This window comes from Panthera onca, chromosome A2 (assembly GCF_046562875.1).
Source record: "Panthera onca isolate mPanOnc1 chromosome A2, mPanOnc1 haplotype 2, whole genome shotgun sequence".
Lineage (NCBI taxonomy): Eukaryota > Metazoa > Chordata > Mammalia > Carnivora > Felidae > Panthera > Panthera onca.
In genome coordinates, this window is record NC_138340.1 from 159844659 (window position 1) to 159871052 (window position 26394).

The following is a 26394-nucleotide window of genomic DNA, read 5'->3' on the forward strand; positions in this document are numbered from 1 at the left end:
TGTTAATAAAATAGATCAACCAAAACTTGGATAATAACTGTTAGTTTTAAGGCAATAAGAAATAAAAATCACTTGATAGTATTGCTAATAAATTCAACATAATAGTTTGTATTACATTTCAGCTTTCTTTGTGAATGAAATTAAAGCCTATTTAGTCCAGTCTCCCATCCTAAGTAAAATCTCCCTCTGAAGAAATTCTTATTATCCAGCTTTCACTTGAATATCTCCAGTAATGGGGAGCTTACTACTTTTTGTAATAATCCAGTCTTTTGTTGGTGTTATCTATTGTAACATTTTTAAAATTGTTATACTGAATTCTGATCACCTGTAGCTTTAATCCTCTTTTCCTAATCCAACCACCTGATGTAGCACGCAGAAAATGTCTATTTTATCTTTGTTATAATATTGCCAAGACATTACAAAATAAGAACATATATAATGTACACTGGTCAGGAAATGTAAAAATTGTAGGGCATGTCAATGTTTGAGATTTTCTGAATCAAACTTAATTATTATTTTACGTTAATTAGACTTGTGTACATGTGTTTACTTTTATACCCTGGCCCGGGCTGACTTCCTGCGAAGATTTTCTCTTCCTGATGAGAAGAGAAATCATACTGTGCCTTCTATGCAGAACAGGAAGCTCATCATACTTAATTATGAGGCCACATTAGTTTCAGCCGCTGTCCAGCCTTTATGAAATTTCATGCAGCAATATAGTTCTTGTGTCTGACTTTCATTTTCCTTGTCTATTATAGGATAATCTTAATGTAATATTTGACATTTTATTTTATTTTTTATTGTTTAATGTTTATTTACTTTGAGAGAGTGAGAGTGAGTTGGGGGGTGCATGCAGAGAGAGAGGGGGAGAGAGAAAATCCCAAGTAGGCTCCACACTGTCAGGGCAGACAGAGTCTGACGTGGGGCTTGAACCCAAGCACTGTAAGATCATGACCTGAGCTGAAATCCAGAGCCGGACACTTAACTGAGCCACCCAGGCTCCCCTTGACATTAAAAACAAACAAACAAAACAAAAAACAAACAAAAAAACAAGTTGGCATTCTTCAATCAAAGGTTTTAAAATGTAGTTGACCTGCCAAATTCCTGGAAAAAAAATATATATTGAGAGAGAAAGAGACAGAGAGAGAGAGGAGGGGGAGGAGCAGAGAGACTGAGAGAGAGAGAGAGAGAGAGAGAGAGAATCCATTGCAGGGCTCCAACGCAGGAACAGTGAGATCCTGACCTGAGCCGACATCAGGAGTCAGACGCTTAAACAACTGAGCCACCCACGCGCCCTGTTATATATTTTTTAATATATGCAACTAAACTTGCCTTGCAGCTAAAGACTATTTCTCATAACTCAGATAGTCATTTACCTCCAAAGTGATGAATATGTAAAGAAGTCTCCAACGATTTGCTTTTAATTTTGCCTTATTCCAAGAAAGTTTTTGATTTTAATGATGCAATTCATATCTGGATATTATCAACATTATAAACACAACTCCCTGTAAATTTTCATAGCGTTAGGTAGGCAGGACCCTTGGAGGAAGAACTATATTTAATAAGGAAATTTTTGTTCTGTCAGCAAAGTATTTGTTTAAATTTCTTAAAGTCAGCTTGATATTCAGTTTTATTTCTTTATTTAAAAAAATGTTTATTTTTGAGAGAGAGAGAGAGAGAGAGACAGAGAGACAGAGTGTGAGCAGGGGAGGGGCAGAGAGAGGGAGTCACAGAATCCCAAACAGACTCCAGGCTCTGAGCTGTCAGCACAGAGCCCAACGCGGGATGCGAACCCACGAACCATGAGATCATGACCTGAGCTGAAGTTGGACGCTTGACCGACTGAACCACCCAGGTGCCCCGGTTTTATTTCTTGATCAAATTCCAAAATGTAGAGAATTTGCAGCATGATGAATAATCTGTGGACAGACTCTACTAAGTGTTGAGTCAAGAAGTACATTTTTTTACTTAGTCCAAGCAAAATAGTAATTTCAAAAAGATGAGTTAAAGCTGCATAATCTAGGTGCAGATTACAATAGAGAAAGCTGGTATTTTGTAATAACGTATTCCAGGTCAATTCGATATCCTCATGGGGCCAGTGGAATGTGGCTTTCCCCTATACTGTACTTAAAAATCAAGGATGCATACTTGTGGGGTTTGTGGCATTGTGTTGCATCATTGAGAAACTTTATATCTCTGTTCTTTTAAATAGTGGAAGATGGAGATTGTCACCCCTTGATTCCCTCTTGTAAAGCTTAAGCATTTTTGTTCCCCTCAAAGAAATAATGATGAAATTAGGCACTTTGATCATTTTGGTTGCTCTCTTTGAACATTCTTCATTTTTTCGATCTGTCTTAAAATGTCAATCTCATGAGGTTGAGCATTTTTAATATGTTTTATAAGCATATATTCCTCTGTGTGTGTGTGTGAGTTGTGTGCCTGTTAAGATTCTTTGATCATTTTCTGATTGAATATTCTGAATATGTTTTATGGATTTGTGGGACTTATTTGTCCATGTTAGATGTGAGTGTTTGCTGGTTATAATATATGTTTGCAAATGCCATCCTTCGCTCAGTGATTATTAGCCATTTCACTCTTTTATTAATGCCTTTGGGGAATCAACAGTTTCTAATTTTAATATAATCTAATTTACCCATCTTTTCCTATATAGCTAGTGCTTTGAGTCCTATTAAAGAAATCTTTCCCAACTCTAGGAATATGATGCTATTCTCCAATATCATCTCCTAGAGTCTTTAACGTTCAACCCCTCACATTTGAATCTACCCAGTTTTAACTTGATTTTTAAGTACAGTATAGGGGAAAGCCACATTTCACTTGTTTCCATGAGGATACCCAATTGATCTGAAACACATTATTAAAAAATACCTCCTTTAGGGGCGCCTGGGTGGCTCAGTCGGTTGGGTGTCCGGCTTCAGCTCAGGTCACGATCTCATACTCGATGAGTTTGAGCCCCGCGTCGGGCTCTGTGCTGACAGCTCAGAGCCTGGAGCCTGCTTCAGATTCTGTGTCTCCCTTTCTCTGCCCCTCCCCCTGCTCACGCCTCTGTCTCTCTCTTTCTCTCTCTCTCAAAAGTAAATAAATATTGAAAAATATTAAAGTAAATAAGTAAAAATAAATAATAAAAAATACCTCCTTTATCTATTATTTCCCTGTGTTACCTGTGTCATGAATTAAGTGATGGTATGCACTGGATATATGTGGTTTTGTTTCAGGAATCAACACGTTTATTTGGTCTATCCTTGCACTCATAACACTTATGTCTTAATTTACTATAGTTTTATGATACGTTGTGTTACTAACAGCATAAGTGTGGTTATCAGAAAAATGAAAATTAAACTTACATTGAGCCAGAATGTCTAAACTAAACTTAGAGAAAAATAAAAGGCTAACAACATCAAATTTTGGCAAGAATGTGGTACAATAGAAACTCTCATGACATACAGCTTTGTGTATTTGGGGAGGTGGGGGTAAAAGTCGGCTCAGCTGCTTTGGGAAACTGTTGGCAAAATTGAGTAAATGTAAAAATACAAACATTTGTGGACCCACAATACCAGTCCTGTACATATACCCAACAGAAATGCACAAATAAGTATTCGCAGACGCGAACAAGAATGTGATGGCTGAATTATTCATAATAACTCCAAACTGGAAATATCCACATGTTCAACACTAGAATGGGTAAATAAAGAGAAGTAGATGATACAATGCAATATTAGACAACAAAGAAAATGAGCAATCTGCAACTGTTGTATATTGCTAAATACCCCATGGATGAATCTCTGGAACAATTCATCAGGGAGGAGAACGGTGACCAAATTTGGAAAAGGACACAATGAGAGCTTTTGGGTTGCTGGCAATGATCTGTTTGTAGATCTGTGTGATTGCACATTTGTGTTCATTTTGTGATCATTCCTAGTACAATATGTTCGTGACTTATTCATTTTTTCTATTTATATGTAAAGCCTTACTAAAAGGCATCAAAAACATTTTGAATGTTGTACCGCGAATATAGTACTGTCGTTAGATGTCATCATTTCCGCCCTGTGTTTTCCACAAAGTAAACGAAGCTTGCGTATTTATTTCTATGCAATATACACCTTAATTATGAACTTGATAACGTACTTGTTCATAACGGCCACCTTAAGTTTATTACTGATGATACAGCAAATTGTGCTGGTGCAAGCTCAGACTTGCAGTCAGTCAAGAACATTTTACATCATAATCCAGTTAGTTATCCTATTAGGTCTCTCTTCCAGCTTTATGTAATTGACAAATTTCATAAGCGTGTCTTCCATGCCTTAGATAATAAAAATATTAAAAATGACAGTATACAGGATGAAAGCCTGTGGCACATCATTAGAGAGCTCTCTTCAAGTTGACATAGCCATTAATCAACATATTTGGGGCGTAATTATTAACCAATTTTGAGTGTTCCTTAAACTGTTATCTTCCAGACCACATTTTACTGTTTTATATTTATCAGAGATATGGCCCTAATGCTTTACTAAAATCAAGTTAGAGATATATCTACAGAATTCACTCCATTCTATTAAACAAGAATGTGATCAAAAAGGAAATCCTTAAGTTCACCAACACCACTTTCAGTGTGACCAACCCCCTCTTTTTTCTTTTATTCTAAATGCTCATAACCCCCAGATTTTGAGGAAGAGCTTTCTTATCTATTTTTTGTCTAGATTTACTAAGTCCCTTGCTTTTAATTCATGTGTGTGTGTGTCTAATTTTCTGGTAACTCCTTTGATAAATATTCAGAGAAGCAAGGCTCTATCTATGAATGATGGCAGCCTCTTGGGATATAATCTGAAAAAGTTAAAGGAGCTCTACCTCTCCGCGTATGTCCTAACTTGTCACAGGAGGTAATTCCCTGTCCTCAGCGATCAGTTCTGTTACTCCCAGCATGAAGCGAAAGCTGTCATCTTCGCTGAAGAAGCCAGAAATGGAAGACAAGCCATTCTGTTTTCTTGTCGTCTAATGATGCCTGATGAAATCACTTCTTTTTTCTGTTTTGTTTCAAAATGTACCTTCATACTCTTTTGTTTTCACATTCTGTAAGCATTAACTGTCCCCTATTTGGGGAATGACAGTGGCATTGCCATTTTCGCTTCTCTGGCTCATGACAGTTGTTAATTAATGGCCACGGCCCCCTTTTCTGCTTCCAATCAACAGGTGTCCACACTTGGTTGGAGCCTATTCTGCTACTTCTAAGTAGGTCACATGTCACATCTTCTAGCTGTTCATGTCCCACTGTAAATAAAATCTGAGCTCATTCGCAGGCAGCTTCTAGCACGTCTTCAGATGCTAACTGGTTTTTATTTATCCATGAGCTAATTCTCAACTGTATGCTTAAGCTTTATTTGTTTAAATATCGCATTTCCATCAGTCTCATTATTTTAGGCCATCTTTCATTTGCATGGCGTGATATACTTTCCATACTGAACATGCTTTTCAGTGTTCACAAGATCTTTTCAATCCACAGAATCATGTCTTGTTGTTTTTTTTTTCAGTTTTGAAAAAAAGTCTCCATCACTGCTTCTTCAAATTCTTCTTCATTACTTTATTTTCTATGTATTTGTTTTATTCCAGAACTTTTTAGACTGATCAGTGAAACTCCCTCTTTGTCCTTCAGGTGTACAAGTTGTAACGGCTTATTGATGTCTAATGGATGTATGCTAATATTAACGTATTGAAATTGTACAGTTTGATCATTTTATACATGTTACACCTATGAAGCCATCACCACAGTCAGGGTAACAAATATACCCATTACCCCAAGAAGTTTTATTTTGCCACTTTCTATCCTCTTCCTTTGCCCCTCCTTCTCCCCCTTCCTCAAACAATTACTGATCTGCCTTTGTTCCTATATGTTTGCATTTCCTAGAATTCCGTATGAATGGAATTGTACCATATGCACTTTTTTTCCTTCGGTCCTGGATCCTTTCACTCTGCATCGTTGTTTTCAGATTAGTCATGTAGCGTGTACCAATGTCCATTCCTTTTTATTACTGAATAGTATTCTGCCATATGGATATACATCATTTGTTAAGCTGTTCATCTGTTGATGAACATGTGGGTTGTTTCCAGCTTTGGGCTGTTACAAGGAAAGCTGCTAAGAACACCATGTACTGGACGTTGTTATGTTTACATGCTTCATTTTTCTCTTGGGTAAATACCTAGGAGGGGGGTGGTGGGATCATATGGTAATTTGTAGGAAGAAGATGTACCTTCCTCCATTCAGAGGATTCTTTGCTCTCAGCTCTGAGAGGTTTGTTTCTTCATATGTGTATGCTAATCGTTATTCAGGTGAAGACTTGAGGAAGACCCCCTGCTGCCCTTTCTTTTGCTTCTGACTCTAACCACCTGGTCTCACAGCTCTGTCTTCTCAACTCAAGGACCCTGCCATGTTCTGCCTGGGTTCTTTCTTATGTCTCACCCTGGAAACCCTGTCAAGATCGGAAGCTGGGAAGTAGGACTCACTTCATTTGTCCCATATCTCAGGGATCTCAGCACTTGGTTGCCTCACATCTTATGTCTTGCAAACTGTCGTTTCATGCATTTTGTCTGCTTTTTCATCGTTTCAGGTGGGAAAGCAAATTCATCATGGAGTCGTGTGACTCCATCTTGGTCAAAAGCAGTTCTTCCAAATTCTAACATGTTTTGTATTTTTCTGTGTTGACTTTTTCTTTTTTTCTATTGGAGTTTATTTATTTGAGAGAGGAAGGGGCAGAGAGAGAGAATCCCAAGGAGACTCCATGCTGTCAGCATAGAGTCTTCTGTGGGGCTCAATCCCATGAATCATGAAATCATCACCTGAGCTGAAATCAAGAGTCAGACCCTAAAACAACTGAGCCACCCAGGAGCCCCTGTGCTGACTTTTGTAGGAATCCTTCAATATTACCTTTCAGCTGATTGATTCTTTTTGTGATGACATGTAATTTGTGGATTTTCCTCTGATGAAGTTTTCTTTTTCCTATTGATGACTATATTCTTTTTTATTCTAAGATCACTGTTTTTTGTTGTTTGTTTGTTTGGTATCTGTCTGCAAACGTTTTATTTCCCCTGGTTGTGTCTGATCATTACTGCTATTTTTAATGGATGACATTACTTATTTTATATTTTTTAAGAACCTAAAACAAGTATATTTCCATGGTCCTCAATGACTGTTACATCTGGAGTTAATTTCCATTGAACTTCTGATTTCCTTAGCCAGTTTTGTGCCATTTATTGTCTTTCCTGTGATTTGAAACTTTGGTTTGCCCACTCTTCTTGACGACCAGTCTGTTTGTCTCTCTGTCTCTGTCTGTCTCTCAATTCCCTATCAACTTGTAACTTTCTCTACCCAGCTTCCCACATCTTCAGTCCAGGACCACATCTTACCTGCTTTGCCTTGTGCCTTTGTCTGGGGCTATTATCAGAGAATCAAAGGTCCAATGACTAAGCCAGTGGTGCCGAGCACATGCATACCTGGTTTCTAATTTCTCTGGGCACGTTTTCCTGTAAACCATAGATCCAAGTCAATAAGCAGCTGTTTCAGTCTCGTTTGATAAGAAAGTTTTCCTGGGCTAACTTTCAACCCTGACCCAGGCTTCCTTTCTCTGACACAGATGGGGACACTCCCATCCAACAATATTCCCCAGGAACTAGTGCCCCACCGCCTCTTGTGTATTCCCAGACCCTGACTCCAGCCAGCCTCTGCTTTGGTCCTACTCACTGCTTTGCATTTTGGTTGTATTTCTTGTGCATGGAGATGCCTATCTTATTTTTTTATCCTGGCTATGTCTTTTTCAATTTTATTTTTATCTTATCTAAAAATACTGTATATTTAGAGCAGAAGGAGGCCTTCAGGCCTGAACTCATAATGCTATCTTGCCCCAAAGTCTCCTTTTCAATTTATTCTTTTCATCTGATACATATTTCTCAACCAGTTATTAAAGGTAGTTCTATATTTAATTGAAAATTTCTTCTACCTTTTTCTTTTAAATTAGAATCTAGGCTTATAATCTCTGGTGGTGTCACAACCACCCACTTGGGCATCATGTTTATGCAGGAGCCATTTATCACTAGAAAAGAAATTTCAAGCCCTCTCTTGAACCACCTACTAAGTTTTTCTTTTCTCTCAGAGGTACCAACTTACAAATTACAAAGCAGAAAGGGCCATCATCATTATAAGCTTTCACGAAGTTTAGAGTGGTAGTCCCACCCAGTTCTCCAGGTTCTCTGTTATAATTTATCACTCAAGTAACTCCAGTAGAGTGGGAAGCTAGAATACAAACACTGTGCATCTTTATAACACACAGACACACACACACACACACACACACACACACACACACACACACGAGGGATATATGCATGTGAGTGAGAGAGAAAAAGAGAAGAGAGAAAGAGAGGGATGGATGAATGGAAGCAGAATAAGAGAGGGAGAAAAGGGGAGGAAACTGCTTAAGGAATGGTAAAATTTCTATATAAGTGCACATCTTTCAGTTCATGCTAACCATTTACTCGGTATCTACTGATATTTTGAGTTCTGTTATCTCCAAATGTGAATGAGTGTTGTCTTAGAAACTAAGAGTTTATGACTATTCAGTATCTCCACCTCCTCTACCTCCTCTTGAACTTGGCAGTTTTTTTCCTTTGTGCTATCACGGTCTCCACTGGGAACACATTTGCCCTGTTATACTCTCCACAATATGTTGGGGAGCACTTCTGCTCTCTTATACCCTATTTTTCTGAGGTTTTTGTGATGAAAGAGTTATCATCCTTAATCCTTGGATCGATAGAGGTTACACATTTCACAAGCCAAATGAACAAAGTAATCAACTTCCCCAAATTACATTGCTTTATAGATCAAAGAGAAAGAGGAAACTTTTCATCGATCTTTCCACCATGTTCTTCACAAAAGCCTGACATTTGCCCTCCCCTTGAGGTTAATCACTATTCTCTCCACATAGACTTCTATAAAGGAATAACTTTGAACTTAGAGTTTCCCTTCTTTTAGAATTTTGCTTCCCTTAAAGTGGACAATAAATTCTGCTTTTTAAAGTAGCGAGATTAACGGGATTAAGTCATTGGATTTTTAAATTTTTTTTAATTAAAAAAATTTTAATGTTTATTTTTGAGATAGTGAGCAAGTATGAGTGGGTGGGGGTTGTGGGAGAGAGAGAGGGAGACAGAGGATCTGAAGTGGGCTCTGTGCTGATAGCAGAGAGCCAGATGCAGGGCTCAAACTCACAAACCATGAGATCATGACCTGAACCAAAGTCGGATAGTTAACCGACTGAACCACCCTGATGCCCCTGGAATTAAGTAGTTGTATGTTAATTGCCTCCTTATTGAAAAATTGTAATGCAGCAAAAAATGGGTAACTTAAGAAAATTTATACTGGAATATTTTTTGAGGAGTAGTTAGGGGAAATATTCTCAATTTCAGCCAGCAATTAATTGCTCATTTTTTTCCCCTTTTCAGTCATTGTGATGATTGCTTATTTACTTCAATGACCAAAGTACCATGTTGCTCTTAGTAACACAGAGACAGAACTTTATACAGTTAGCTGGAGAATTTCTCCTAAATTTGGAACAATATATCTAACAGATAAGAAAATATATTTATAATCTCTTGATTACTCAGTACTTATTATCCCAGAAGTTCATCTACAGCTCCTCTAAATTACAGAATTCTATGTAAAATAAGCGTGTGGATGATGCATCACTATAGGGAATATTAGATACTACAAGAGGGGAAAAACAGCATAGAGATAATGCACAAAGACAGAGACAACTAACTCCCATTGTTAGGGAGCGGATTCTCGGAAGAGTGGTTCCAAGGAGGTGTTGCAGATTGGATTCCCCAGGATACAAATTCTAACATGGAGAAGAGCATGTAGGGAATTTATTACAGAGTACTTTTTGGGATGGAAACCTGTGGGAGATAAGGGGATGAAGCAGGAAAAGGCAGAGAGAGAAGTTGAGATGCAATGGAGTGTCAATGGAGGCTTCACTGAGTTCTGCAAACTGAGATGACCCACCAGAGTTTTCCCAAGTTGACTGGCCATTATATCTGTATGACCCCAAGAAGGAATGCGCCCTTGGATAGAGTGTCTCTTTTTTACTCAGGGAGTTCCTAAACAGGAATTACAGCTAACTACAGTCTCTAGACAATAACTGAGGGAAGAATTCCTCCTTTCATAAAGAACAACCTGAATGACGTCCACTGCAGGAGGTAATGTTTGCAGCAAACAGGCTGGTACTTGAAGGAGAAGTGAGTTCCTCAGTTGTACTGGAACATGTCACACCCTTGTTTCTCTGGCTGCTTCATCCTAACAACAGCAGAGGTATTTCTAACAGAGGTGTATGGCCTGCAAAGCCTAAAATATTTAGTATTGAACCCTCTATAGAGGAAGTTTGCTGACCTTTGATATAGGGTTACTACCGTCATGTAGTATTATACCACACCCTAGTAACATGAGGACCTCGATACATAATATATCTGTGCTGGCCCCTGTCCTTTGTGTACTTGTCGTCGTATGTTTTACTTCTACCTCTGTTAAAACCTTCAAATTCACTGACACTATTTTTGTTTTAAATGCTCAATTATCTTTTAAAGAAATTTGAAAACATGAACAAATACTTTGTATTTACTGTTGCGTCTACCATTATCAGCATTCACTTCTTGATACGAGTTTCAATATGGTATGAGTAAATACGATGTGATATGAGTAAATGTGATATGTATAAATATGAGTAAATGTGATATGATATGAGTAAATATGAGTTTCAATATGGTAAATTTTCCTGGAAGCTGAAACGTGTACATTTCTTAAAGTATGTACCTATTGGTGATGAATTTTCTCAGCTTTTGCCCTAAATATCATTTATTTTCATGTTTAAAAGATATTTTTGCTGGATATAGAACATTAGATTGACATATGTTTTTTTCCCTTTCCTTTTCATCGTAACAGGTAATGTCATTCTGTTGTCTTTCACCTTCCATCATTTTTGCTAAGATATTATTGTCCTCTGGCTACTTTTGAGATTTTTCTCTTTAGCATTATTTTTTTAACCAATTGATTATGATGAGACTTGGTGTTTTGTTTTGTATCGTATTTATCCTTTTATCCTGCTCACAGCTCAGTGAATTCCTTAGATATCTAGGTTTATTATTTTCAGCCACTGTTTCTTCAAATTGATTTTTTTCTGCCTCAATCTCTACCTTCTCTGCTTTTAGTTCTCTATTTGCATGATTGTTAAGACACTTAATATTGTCCTGCAGGCCACTGGAGTTGTGTCCATTTTTAAGCCTTTTGTCCCTTCTGAGCTACAATTTGAAGGGTTTATGTGGCCCTGGATTCAGACATTAATGTTTCCTTCTCAGTTTCTAATCCAGTACATGTTTTATTTCAGGTATAAGTACGGTTCAGAAACTTCTATTTTGTTCTCTTTGTTTATCTTTCCCCATTAATATCTCATATTTGTTTCTTCACGATTTGTATATTTTCTTTCAAATAATGAACGAATGTATAGGCTCAGTGTTAAAGTCCTGGTCTGCTAATTTTATCATCTCTGTCATTCTATTGGCTGTCTTTGCTCTGGTTGTAAGTCATTTTTTCCTGCTCCCTGAAATGTCCAATATTTTTAAAAAAATCTATACTGAGCATTATGGATGCTCTGTCACTGAGCTTCTGACCATTCATGGCTTTCCTTAATGAAGTGTTGCGTTTTGACTGAGCAAGGAGTTAATTTATTTGTAGGTCTGACTGATCCTTTTTCAGGCTTATTACCAATCTTTGTTCAGGTGTGTCCTGAGTAGCCCTTATTTTAGGACTCAATCATCCTAATCTTTCTGAGACGTCCGCTAGATGCCTAGCATTGTTCCAACAACTTCTCTCAATCTTCTTTAGTGTGAAATGAAACTACTCCTGGCCCTGTTCACCTTTGGGTTGTCGTTCATTTCATAATTGCCTTGACCTGGGCTTGTGGAATCTTGGTCTGCAAATACACAGCGTGCTATTCATACAAAGTCTGGTCCCCAGAGGTTCTCTGGTGATGCTATGCAGATTTTCAGGGCTCTTTCTCTTTACAGCTGCCCCTTCCCTGGTACTTTGTACTACAGATTCCATCTGTAGGGTGGAGCTTTGATTTTGATGTATCTTCATCTCAGTGACACTGCTGAACTCTGTTTGGGGCACTCTTCCATGTGCCAAAATCCAGAAAGTGAACCAGGCATCACCTTATTTGTTTATCTTCTCTTGTGGATCAGGGATCCTGCACTGTCTGTTGTCTAATCCCTATAAAGGGTAATTTTATACATTTTGTAGTTATGTGATTTTTTTTTTATGGCAGGAAGGGTATTCTATCATAGCCGAAAGCAGAAATAAGCCATATAAACATCATTAAATGAATGATATATCTGTGATGATTTACAAGATGATTTCTCTTACCATGGTCCTCATAGAATAAATTATTTTATTGTCAGCTTTTAAGTTTTTTTATTTGAAAAGTGATGCATATATATATCTAAATACTGTACATTGGATGATTTATTGAATATTTCATTATCATTTGCTCCCATTGGTAGCCAAATTCACTCAAAAAATTATTTTGCTCCTTAGCACTAAGCATGATGGCATATTTTCTGTAATGTATTTATGTACAACCATCGTTATTTTCCATAGTGGTATAGACTAGGAGTATTGTTGTTCCATATTAATGTTCTATTTCTAAAGATAGTTTTACCTTTTTGTTATCTGACAATTATTATATTTTACCAAAAGGAGTTTTACTTCATTTAGTAACTGAAATGATTTTCCTAGAAATGTTGTTATCAAGAGGCGTTGGTTGTTTATCTCTTAAATGTTAGTGAACGTATTACCTGAGTAGCTATATACCTTATTTCTCATGAGTACAGAGCTTAATGTAAGATTAGGCCTCATCTTAAGAACTATGAGTATTCTTTGAGCTCCCAAATTTTTAAAGCAAAATAGACTTTAGAGTTGTACATAATTGCTTTTTGTTCCATTTGTAATCTACTCAAACATAAAGCCCCACATGAGGAATTAATAGATTGTTACATTTTTTTTCCTAGTGATTTTTAGTTGAAGAATTCATGGTAAATTGATCAACCCTCAGCCAATTAGACTCTGACATGTACTAATAAGATCTAATTGAGGAATGATGAAGACATTTGCTCAGGAGAAAATGAGCACATAATTACACCATAAAGAGGTTAGAGTATCAATGTTACCCAGCTGGAAGAATATTAGTTGAAGTCCCAATGGCATCTATAAAGGACACTCCATAATATGTCTATGTATGTTGCACTGCTAAGGCCAATTGAAAGATGTAGATAAATCCATTGTCAACAGTAGAATTTCAGCTCTAAATATCTGTTTTCCTCTCTTGCCTTAACGTTCTTCAGGTGCTGGGGGATGGTCTCCATCCGACAGTGACCATTACCAATGGCTTCAGGTTGACTTTGGCAATCGGAAGCAGATCAGTGCCATTGCAACCCAAGGAAGATACAGCAGCTCGGACTGGGTGACCCAATACCGCATGCTGTACAGTGACACTGGGAGAAACTGGAAACCCTATCATCAAGATGGGAACATCTGGGTGAGTCACTGTCAGAAAGGCAAACACAGAATTGAGTGGCAGATGTGTGACCTCAGCCTGTCCAGGTCCTGGCACGATCTGGGGAGGTGGAGAGGGTTTGGTGGTGGCCCGGCTGAAGGTTTATCTTGTCAGTTTTGTTTCTCGTCTTTGTGTTCGTGTCCTCTGGTACTTGCTGAGAGAGAAAAAAATGTGAGCAAAGCAAAAGGAGGTGGGGAAATGGATCAAAATCCCAGTGTGCCCTGCCCCACCTTTTGCCTTTCCTAAATGGTAGAAAACCCTTATCTTGCAGAGTGGATGCGTCCCCCCTTCCCTGGTTTCTAGTATATTTCACAGAAATCAAAACCTCCCAAGAAACCTGTGTTAAACCTGAAACAAAACCAAAAAAAAGGTAAATAATTTCATGATAGTAGGATACTAGAATTTTGTTAAACACGGTATTTCAAGTTACTATATTTTTTTCTGGAGTACAGAATGGAAATGGTACAAATTGTACCAACACACCAAAGTGAGTTAAGGATAGGGAATAAAAAAAAAAATCCTGACTTAGGTTTCCATTCCTTACTCCCCCTTGCTCTCGCTTGCCTCAGACTGTTTCTGTTTGGAGGTATTTAGTTAAATCATTAAAGGACAACATGAGAAAAGGTCTACTGCCAACAGAGCTTGGATGAACTGGCGGGCACTGGGCAGGGGGCTGTGGAGTCTGAAGCACTTTACCACCTGCCAGAAGCTTTTGCTTTAATCCGGGCCTGTTCGGACGAAGCACTATTTACTGAGTTACTGACCATTTATGTATAAAGATAAAAATAAGATAGAAAAATGGTTTTGTTTTGTTTTGTTTTTTAAAGAAAAACCAAATGGAAGACCAGCCATAGCTCTGGAGCACATCAGGCAACACCCTCAACATCCCCTCCCCCAAACAGTTTTAATTTTTTTTAAATGTTGCTGGTCCTCACTCTGAGGTGTATACACTTGTCACTGTTTGTCTGACCAAAGCCATCAGGAAGCCATTCATTCACCGAGTCAGTCAGTCACTCAGTGAGTCTTGTTGATTGAAAAAATAGTTTTCTCTGGCTGCAATTTCTGCCCAAGGCTCAGGGCAATGAGTCTTAATATGCAGTGTCCATTGGAATCACCTAAACAGGTTTTAAAGTTCGTGGATTCCAGGTACACCCAGATCAATGAAATCCAAATTGTGTAAATAGAAATTAGGTTAATGACAATGCTAGCTTTTTTTGAAGACGGAGATCTTCCAATTCAGGTAAAATATTGAATTGTGAGAATATAATTTAGAGGAGTAGGAACAGTAATATAGGGCAAGAAAAGAAATGCCCCATATTTTACTATAGGCCATTATTATATTAGTGGTCTAGACCTTTATTGCAGATCTATACTTACTTCATTCTGTTATTGTGAGAGAAAAATAGTTTAAACCACTTACTCTTAAAATATTTCAGTTAAATTGGAAAGTTGTGTGACTCCAAATGTTCAGCAGGCTTGAATAAATTATTTTAAAATACTAAATTTTGAGGGATCTAGTCTAGTTTAATTATTTAGAAAAGCATCCATAACCAAAGCCAAGTAAAGCCATCAATGTTAAACAGGAAGAAAGGAGGAGAAAGAGGAGGTTCACTTCTTAAATTGCATCCTTCACAGTATTAGGCAGAGTGCTGGGGATTTTCAACCTGATTAATGCCCCTCCCCCTTAGAGAATTTATATTTTAAAAATCCTCCAGTAATCTTTGTGAGTAGACAGAGTTTAGAGCTCCTAGTTTGGGTAGGTGGTCATCTCTATAGCAGGAACCAGTGTTTGTAACTGGTGTGTGAAATAAGGATATAATGCTCTGATAATAAAAAGTCCTCCAGAGTAGTTCTTTAGAAATAGCTTTTACCAAGCCGTGATGATATGACAAAAACGTGTATATTGAGATGGATAAGCTGTAGGAAGCAAGAAGTGGAGAAAATGTCTCTTTATGGAAAGTCTTCCTCTTACAATTAAGGTAATTCAAAGCCCCAAACCTAATCTACAGAGAAGTAATTTTCAACTAGAATAAACTAGAAAACTTTAAAATTTGTGGATGTGTGGGTCCCACTTCTGGAGATTTGGTTTAGTTAGTCTACGGTATAACGTAGGCATCAGGATTTTAAAGTTCCCCAGGTCATTGTGATGTATAGCCAGCACTGAAAACCGTATGTTAGATGTTTTCTGGCCTATAGGGAGGGTGGGGGTGGAGGAAGGTTATTGTGACGTTAGGTTTTATTGTGATATTAGATATTAGGTTGTTAGAAAGGACCTTCCTCAAAGTTTAGCAGAGAAAGAGTCTGACCACACAGACCAACCAGACAACTGTGAGTAGACAGTTAAGGTTCAGAACACAAATTCTGCCAGTAAAGCATTCCTTGTTTTCCAACCCTCTGTGGACTCTAACTTGAAATCAGATTATCATGTTGGTGAAATTATTTGAGGGCTGCAAACTGGACTCCAAACAATCTTGCATGTTTCTGTTTTTGTAAAGTGTCCATCCCATGATTGAGAGTTCCCAGTCCTCTCCTATCGTAGTGAGAGTGATGGCTGCTAAAATACAGAGGTATTTTGGCTTTACTTTACTTACCAGGTACGTAGCAGTTAGGGATAGCTCATTCTGACTAAATACAGAGACGTAAGTTCAAAGAGCTAAGAAAGGTGGAATTTTCCAGGGTGAGTTGCACTCTTGGTTTACATAAGATACCAAGTGTTGGGTGAAGGAGACAAGGCCATGAAATGGAAATATCACCAACTGTGAAGGTAGACTACATCTCCATTCAGGGCTCTCCACCTTTTCTGATGGTGTGGAGTGTATTGTTTCCTGCCATTCTGACGTTCGTCTTGTTTCTTCCTTTCAAGTCCTATATATATATTTTTGTTGTTAAAAATAAGTATGCGAGGAGTGACTATTTCTACGTGAAAGTATAGTGAGCTACTTATGAAATTATAGAAGTCAAAACAAGTGTGAGACAGAAACTATGCTGTGAAATATTTTTGAGTGCCAGTGAGCCTGCAACATAATGATTATGGTTTCATCGTCGCTAATGTGAAAGTGGTCCATTGCTCTGACGTATCCTAAACGAAGTAAAACTCATTTTCTAAAAATTCTTGAGGACTTTAGAGCTATGTCTTAGCATGCATTGAGTGATTAACATTTAGCAATTACAGATCTCGACGAAAATATGTTTTGGACATAAGTTTATTAAACATTAAATATTAAATTTTATTGTAGTCCGACCACTGCTTAACATGATGTGTATTGCACTTAAATTTTTTTTTTCAACGTTTTTTATTTATTTTTGGGACAGAGAGAGACAGAGCATGAACGGGGGAGGGGCAGAGAGAGAGGGAGACACAGAATCGGAAACAGGCTCCAGGCTCTGAGCCATCAGCCCGGAGCCTGACGCGGGGCTCGAACTCACGGACCGCGAGATCGTGACCTGGCTGAAGTCGGACGCTTAACCGACTGCGCCACCCAGGCGCCCCAGCACTTAAATGAAAGAGATTTCTGAAACAGATTTGGGTAGCCATTTGATGGACAACACCCTATACCATGGGAAGTTTCAGATAGTTAAACATTTTTTAAGCTGATCTGGTTAGGAAGTTGCTTTCCTCAGCCCTTCCTAAAATGATTGATCACCTGAGAAGAAGACACATTAATGGGAATCCAATCACTTAAGTGTTACTTTGAACAAATGTCAAATGGTTATTCCTTCTGCAATTATAGGGGGATGGACAACACAGCCGATTCTTTTGTCATATTGTTATTAAATGTTCCTGTGGAGAATCTATTGGATAATATGTTAAAATACGTGAAAAACAAGTCCTGTCGATGAGAAATTATGACAGCTTAACAAGATTTTAAAGTCGTGAATCTAACTGTGGAATCTGATTGTGAGATGATGATGGCTCTTGAAAATATTCCTGAAGAATGGTTTATCTGAATATTTAATACTCAAAGATGTGAGTTGCTAAATGTGCTTGGCTAGTCAAACCTTCTCATTCCTCAGTGATAATCCTAGGCATAATGGAATTCTTTATACTTTATTCACAATGCCATTTCCTTCTCTTCAGAATTTTCTTTCTAATGTAGAAGAAAAATACGTATAGATTGGTAAAATCGCCTACCCCTCCCCCCGCCGAAAAATCATCCCATTTGCATATTCCACAAACTCTAATTTGCATACTGCTCTTGAGGTGTTTTCTGGTTTCCTAAGTATAATCTGTAGGAGAGAGAGGAAATAGTCTGTCTGAGCTTTTCTTATCAAAAGTCCGTTCAGCATTACATTAAATAAGAATTCCAGCAGATTTTTGCTGGGAGGCTGCATTTAGTTTTGCTTGGGAAATTCAATTACCGGTTTTTGAATGCAGATATTTGGATCCAAAATAGGAAATTGAAGTATTAATAGTGAATGCCTTCTTTACATACCATTATTGTTTTGCAGGATAGTAACATAGTACAAGTTTACCTATAACTTGAATGTAGTTTTTCTTTTTTTTAAAAAAAAAATTTGTTAAATGGTGAGAAAATGCTTATATATCCCTAGTTATTTTTTAAAGGAGTTTTATCCCCTTTGTTGATAGTAGGCAGGTTTCAACCAGAGATCAGTCACCACTGAATTTATTAGATGGAGAATCCCACAGAACAGAAATGTTTACTATATTTCAATGACATCATTACATATTTATCAAGAAGATAGGAATATATAAGCCCATATTCTCTAAGCAATATTAAATAAAATATTAATTTGCTAGGTAAGTTAGAAACCTGGATCTCTTACACGCTTTTTTCCACATACGTACTCACACAAAAAACTTCATTGTTTCTAATACATTTGAAACATTTAAAAATACGAAAAGCAAATAACAGCACATTAATTGATTAAATTCTTTGTTTTTTGAATATCAGTTCAACAGCTGGAATATGTATTCTCTACCTCCTTTTTAATCAAATATCTTACCAACTGATATCTACATAATAAAAGTTCCTAAAACATCTTTGTAGGTTGTAGGTAAGTAGGTTCACTTAGTAGGTTTCCCTAAGTGAAAGCCAAGATTTGGATTCAAAAGGACTGAATTCAAGTATCTGGGTTCGTATATTCAGTTTATAAACTCGGAGAAGTCACTTGGGAGTAATGTCTCTTGGGAGGTTTACATGAGATTATGTAAGTAAAGAAATTTATCAAGCTATAGAGTTTGAGAAACATGTACGGTATCACGTGCCTGTATAGAAGCATCTACAAAACTCGTAGCGTTCTACAAAATTAGTGTAGTGTTTCTTTTCAGTGAGAGTATCTGCTATGATCATTTTAGTTTAGCCCCCCTCTATCCTTTCCAGATATATTCTACCTCTGTTTACTCTTATTTGTGGTTTAAAATATCTGAAAAAATTTTGGTGACGGAAGCCTGACTTAAAACGAGAAGGGAGATGTAAGCAAACCTCTGGCGTATCTTCCAGTGAACAAATGGAGTGGGGCCATCGATTGACCGTGTGGTTCCGGCTGGGCTTGTAGAGCATGTCTGGTAGGCCTAGCTCAGTGCCAAGTGCCTTCGCAGTGCTTGGAACGAATTATTTGTTACCATAATGATGGTCATGTGTCCAATGAGCCATGTAAGGGGATATTGTGTAAAAATGAAAGAATTATTCTGTCCTTTCTTTTCAACCATTTGTATAGTGGTTGTGTTAATTTTCCAAATCACTTCCAAATCTGTTCCAGTTATAAACATAAAGCACAACTACTTCGCAGTTCAATAGTATACGTAGACTCTTTTGAGCAACTCTAGAAATTTTTCTCTGCCTTTGGAACTACAGAGGAAGATAACCATCCCTCTCGCTTGCTCTTGTAACTTCCATCAGATGATAACATCCCTTCTTCACTTAGGACACTAATGCAATATGTTTCAACAATAGCTGTGAACTTACTTGTTTATGTATGCACGCGCATTATGGTTGCAATCCATTATTTGGGGAAAGGACTAGGCAGGCATATTCAGAACAAGTTTATGGGTAACTTATTGAGAAATAAGACATAGCAGAATAATCTGCATTAAACCCTTTCTAAAATGGCCCTTGATATAAACGGGATAAGCATCTTTAGGACTTGTATAGAAAAAAAATATATATTCCAGGGTGAATTTAGAATAAGCTTCTTATTTCTGTGAAATACATTTTTTCTGTTTACACCCCTCTTAGGCTGGGAGATATTTTTAAAATCTCATGAATTTTAATAAGTTGAGTGGATATTCCAGATCCTTCTGCATATACTATAATGCCTCTAGTAGTGAATGTTGATCACCTTTCCAAATCCACATTTGTATTGTGAGATTCTCATTTTAAGGGGTCATAGGATTTTGTCTTGCATTGCCTTTTGAGTCATTCAATATTGTACACATAGACACATTTTTTGAGTCATTCAGTATTGTACACATAGACACATGTGGAAGAACCATTCTAGCCAATGTGGTTATGTGTTTAATTTTTGCCAAAAATCTGGAAGATAAAAATAAGGTGGTATTAATAATAGTGGCATACACTGTTAGGTAAAAGAAGATGATATCATCTTATATGATATGGCTTCTTACAGGCAATGAAGTAACAGTATATTATTCTTCACAGTGTAGCGCATTTTTCATTGATGAGTTAAAACGAGGTATATGTAATCATTATTCTAAATTTCTTAAGTATATTTGATTGCTTGAAGAGCATGCTGAAAGAGAAAGTGGTCTCATTAAGCAAAATGATATCAACAGGTGCTTTATTTGGCTCTGGGCTCGAATAATGGAGACGCTGATATTTGTCTCGTGAGACTAAGGTTGGCTTTAGGTGACAAGGGATTGAATGAGTCCAGGTGAATGCAAATTTATATAAAGTGTTGATAGATAGGTACCTGCAAATATTCTGAATAATAATAATGAATAATATCGTTTCAGATGAGCGTGTCTACCCCACTCAAGTTGGAGCTTGGTGGAAGTTAGGAGAGTAGCAGTATGTCTCCATGGGAGAATGTAGGGCAATGACAAAATGTGCTGTTTGGTGGCCACAAGTCCCTGAGAGGCAGTGGAAATAGCAGCTCACTGGTGCACTGTGGCACCGGACCACCTTTCACAGAGATCTGTGTGGCTTGAGGAGATTTCTTAACCTTTCTGGGCTTAAATCTCTTCACCTGTAAAATGCAGCTAATAACACCCCTTACTTCCTTTACCTCAACAGAGATTATAGGTATTAAGTTAATAATCCATGTGAAGAGCTTAGGAAAATACGTGGCACATATTAAGCACACCATTATAATCATGTTACATAAATTTGTGACTTCCAGGTGCATTGCTGTCATATTGGATTGGATCTGTCCTTGGAAATTCAAAATAGCCTGTTACTTTCACTTTGTAACAGCTTTTCCGTATTAACATGTTGGCATGTGTATTGTAATACATCTGTGCTTCTCTGCTTGAAATGACTAATAACTCATTTTTAAGTATAATTGAGAACGCTAATTTCATTCACGTCACTTGAATCATGATCGTCCCATGGAGTCTGAGGCACCGCAGTACAAATTGTGTCTGGGCAGTTCTTTCAGGTCTGTTTTCTATTAAACTTTGGTGAAAATATGACCGCGATGTTTCCATCAGACCTAGCTTAATAAATTCACTTTTATTGACTTTGGAAATCAAGGAAAATAAGTCATTTTTGCCTACAGTCCTCCTGCGTATCTTCTTAGGCTAACTCAAAAGTGTAAGATAAGCAGACTGCAAAACAGGCTTTGTAAGAATTAGCTAAGACAGGTTATGCTGGCTAGCCATGAAAATGGAAATCCAGATGGAGCGAGGCACTATCTGAATGTCTTGAATCAGCAACAACAGCATCACCTGAGAGCTCTTTAGATATTCAGAATCCAGGGACCCAGCCCATACCTTTAAAACCAGAATATACAGTTTGGCAACATCCACAGGTGATTCCTATGTATGTTAAAGAGAGAGTGTGTTGTTTTCCATATTTGAGCAGCTCTTGCCAGGAAGAAGAACTAGATTTGGACCCTATGTCTCCAAAGCAAAAGGCAGAATTAGAATTAGAATTTGCAGTGCAAATTGCAGAAAAAGAGCATAAGCTTTGATGAAAAGGCACTTACTGAGCACCTACTGTTTACTAAGGATTGGAGATAAACCACAGTCAGTGAAAGAGACTTGCACAGGTTGTTCTGGGAACACACATACACACGTAGGCCTCATTCATAGTGGTTGAGGGTCATGGTCAACAAAGACTTCTTGAGTTCCTAAATATTTTTGGCTAAGTAGGTAAGGAGCTGGTGATGTAGAGAAGGGAAGCAAAAGGTCATTTCCAGCAGATGAATCTTCTGAGATAGCTAGGGATGGATCGTAAGACACTATAAATAATTACATCTTTTCCAACTTACAAAAGAACAAAAATCTGACTTTTCTGTAAAATTCTAAAATCATATCCTTTAAATCAATCATGTAAATTTGGATATGTAAATATCCAATTTTGAAAGAATGTTGGTGTCGACTAAGGTGCACCTCTGTACTACTCATAATGCAGAGTTCACTGCCAAGCACATAATAGATGCTTAAGAGTGTACAATTGAATCGAAGTACCTCATTTTGAAGATAAATGGGCTGAAGCTAAGAGGCATGATGTTACTTAAATCTGAGCTACACAGCCAGTTACAATGACCCCAGTACTCAATTGGGAGACGTGTACATATTTTCAGTTTATCAAGAAGCATCATTATTATAGTGACTGTTTGCTTATTTTGACTACATGAAAGCAATTTGATTGCATACACAACAAGGGGCACCTGGGTGGCTCTGTCTGTTGAGCCTCCGACCTCGTCTCAGGTCATGATCTCATGGCTTGTGAGTTCGAGCCCCGCACTGGGCTCTGTGCTGACAGCTCAGAGCCTGGATCCTGCTTCAGATTCTGTGCCTCCCTCTCTCTTTGCCCCTCTCCCACTCATTCTGTCTCTCTCTCAAAAATAAATAAAAATATTAAAAATTTTTTAAATAAAAGAAATATTTAGAGGACAAGAAAGCATGAGATCTGGAGCTGGACTTTAAATATCAAAACCCTACTCCAACACTTAGTAACAGTGAATGTTTAACTATGTTAATGAACCTTTTATGGGCCTTACTTAGTTGCCTTAGTTGTAAAAGGGATAAAATAGTATCTGTCTTATGGGTTTTTAAGAGAATTAGGTAAATTAATCAAATTGCTTGGAACAATGCACCATAATTATAGGCTCATCTTCTTGTCTTCTCATTTCACCCCCTCCTAATTGTTTATCGGCATTGTTATTACTATTATCATTAATAATTATAGAATATTTGGGGTGCCTGAGTGGTTCAGTTGGTTGAGCATGTGACTGTTGATTTTGGCTCAGGTCATGATCCCAGGGTCATGGGATCGAGTCCCATGAGGGTCTCTGCACTGACAACACGGAGCCTGCTTGGGATTCTCTCTCTCCCTCTCTCTCTCTGCTGCTCCCTGACTTGCATGCACACATGCTGTCTCTCTCTCTCTCTCTCTCTCCCTCTCTCTCTCTCTCTCTCAAAATAAATAAATGAACTTGATTGTGGTGATCATTTTGCAATATATACAAATGTATATTGCACACCTAAAACTAATATAATGCTGTATGTCAATTGTATTTCAATTGAAAAAAAAGAAAGAAAAGGCAAAACATTATATATGTGTGTGGAAATCCTAACTCCCAGTAACTCATAATGAATACAGCTTTACCTAGAAATAGGGTCACTGTAGGGGCACCTGGGTGGCTCAGTATTGCAGCTCAAGTTATGATCCTGGGGTCGTGGGATCGAGCCCTGTGTCTGGCTCTGTGCTGAGCATGCAGCCTGCTTAAGATTCTCGCTGTCCCTCTGTCCCCTCTCCCCTCCTCATGGGATAGATAGATAGATAGATAGATAGATTTTCTAGAACAGTATATTCAAAGGGGCTTGAGGACCTAAAGTGAGTAGCTGTTAGCTCTATCGTCGGGAATACTAAAAGCTAATTATGAGGACAATGGCTGTAAGTAAAGCCTGGTTGTCTTGGGCTGCTCTTGGCATATGTGCGCCCTTGGTGACCGTGAAGGTATCTGTACTGTTTGTCACTTGTATGTACAATTTTGCCAAGTAACTAATTTAGTCAGTGTTGACTTTGAGAAAGAACTAATAGAATGTTAAAGTGTCTTGGCAAATAAATTTGGATTGCTTGAATAAACTAGCTTAATTATAGGCTGTGTTATCGTTCTGGCAAAAAAGATGTCATGCTGATAGGCTGTCTGAACGGTTCACTCAGTTACCATCAGTGACTCTTCAGGAGCGTAGGGAAGGAATAAAATATAGACTTCTACTTCTAGAAAAATTGCATCTTGCCTCCAAATGAAAAGATTATTTGAGATAAACATCTGTGTTTCTCCCACGAACTTCACTGATGTATTTGGATGAGACAGTGGGTCTATTGTAATTGCCATTTAAATGGTTTATCATTATATTAATATGCAGCTGTCGTGAAGTCTATGAAATCTGTTCTGTGATTTAACAGAGTTGTTCAGAAAACTACCTGCACCAATTAATAAGTAGTAAGAGCCAGCCAGCATTTGTCGGGGGTTCATTAGTGTTTGATATGCCTTTATCTCATTTAGTCTTTGAAACAACTTAAATGTGATGATGTCGAATATTGTTATTATTAAGCCCATCCTATAGACGCAAGAGCTAGGGAATAGAGAAGGTAGAACATTCCAAGGAGCGCACGGTGCATTAACAGTGGAGCTGGGATTAGAATCCTGGGCTAACTAAATAGACCTTCACTACCGTGATCCTCATATCTATGGCTCACCTAAGCCTTTCCTTTCAGGGTGTGCAAGAAGCTTGCTGACCACATTTTAACTGTAATGTGCTACACAGGCATATGATGGCTTATCTTTTTATAAGGTTACTAGTCCTACTGGATTAAGAGCCCAGTCTCCCGCAGTGTGACCTCATCTTAACTACTTACATAGGCAATGACCCTATTTCCAAATAAGATAACATTCCGAGGTACTGGGGTTAGGACTCCCACATATGAATTGTAGAGGGGTGCAATCCAACCCCTAACACCTAACTTTTAGGAAAGCACCGTATAAAGCTATGCCATTAAAACCTATTTGCTACCACTGAAGGATTAGTAGTGTTGTCGATGGTTAAGAAAGAATAGGGAATGGTCTTATAAGAAAGACAATGGTTTCTAAGAGGAGTTGTACATCTGTCCTCATGAATTCAAGAAATGTGCCCAGGTCAAACCATAGGAGATCAGTTGCTGAGTAATTATATGATTCTCTGCATTCATTCGTTTATAAGCAAAACTTGAAAGGAACGTTTGCAGAATTCTTCTCTCAGGGGTAGCAAATGAGCCAAAGATGCTTTTTAAAACCGTGCAAATAGAATGAACCGATCCTTCACCCAACCCCGTGAAAAGTGTTTGCATTTAAAAAGTATCCAAGTGGGGCGCCTGGGTGGCTCAGTCGGTTAAGCGTCCGACTTCAGCTCAGGTCACGATCTCGCAGTCCGTGAGTTCGAGCCCCGCATCGGGCTCTGGGCTGATGACTCAGAGCCTGGAGCCTGCTTCCGATTCTGTGTCTCCCTCTCTCTCTGCCCCTCCCCCGTTCATGCTCTGTCTCTCTCTGTCTCAAAAATAAATAAAACGTTAAAAAAAAATAAATAAATAAAAAGTATCCAAGTTTCCAACCTCACAGAGCACTTTGTTCAGAACTAAACACTGTTTGACATTATAGACATCATTTAATTCCTTGGTATACAATGTTTCAAAACCAGATTCTAGAAAACATGCATTCTAAGCAATTATTGACATTTTTTTCCATCAGAAAAATGAAACAAACAAAAAACAAAAACAAATAAAACAAAAAAGCAAAACAAAACAAACAAACAAAAAAAACAAACAAGAGCTCTCCCAAAGATAAAACAGCTTCCTGCAATTGAATCTTGAGATTTAATTGCTAATTTCTTTTGGATTGTAATAGTATCTATTTGAAAACAGCAGCTTTTATTAGTTACCTTCACAGTATTCTTCAGAGCAGGTTGAGAAACACATTCCCCGGGATCTCAGATATGAAAGCGGAGTCGCCCAGGGCAAAGGGGCTGTTCATCTGATGCGCTTATCAATCGCAATTGTTCATTCTGTTTGCAGTGTGTCTGTCCTGTTTGTGTGCTTCTTAGTTTTGTTACAGTATGCAAAGTGGAAAACAGAGCTATGTGGAATGGCCTAGAGCAACGGAAAAAGACTGAATTGATCCTAAATTCATTCAGGCTGTTTACATTCAGCCTGGAACAAACAAGTATTTGATAACAACTTGAAAAAGAAAAAAATACAGAAGTTTTCTATTCCTGTGAAAGGAGTTTGAGATTGTGATACCAGACGATAGTTACACCAGTTTAGGTTGGTGCGTGGTTAAATACATACAATTTGACAGGTTGTTTGGTTTTGTTTTGTTTTTTTTTTCCTGGAAGAGTAATACATAGGAGTATTCCGTTTTAGCTTTACTTAAAATAAGCAGTAGCGGCAATGTTGCCCATTTTTAAGTTTAAAGCCAAAGACCAAAGAAATTATTATTCAGATAATTGTATGTTTGGAATCAAGGTAACTGATAATGAAACCAAGCCCACTCTCGTGTCTGCCTACACACACACACCCATCCTCCACCCTTACTACAAAGTAACTCT

General features: G+C 37.9%; 1 protein-coding gene across 1 annotated transcript in view; it reads left to right on the forward strand.

Moving 5' to 3' along the window:
* CNTNAP2 (contactin associated protein 2) overlaps window positions 1-26394 on the forward strand; it is a 1969961-nt gene that overhangs the window by 642746 nt on the left and 1300821 nt on the right. Inside the window, exon 3 of the mRNA XM_060633381.3 lies at window positions 13450-13643. Coding sequence (XP_060489364.1) covers window positions 13450-13643 — 194 coding nt within the window. The remainder of the gene's footprint in view (window positions 1-13449; window positions 13644-26394) is intronic.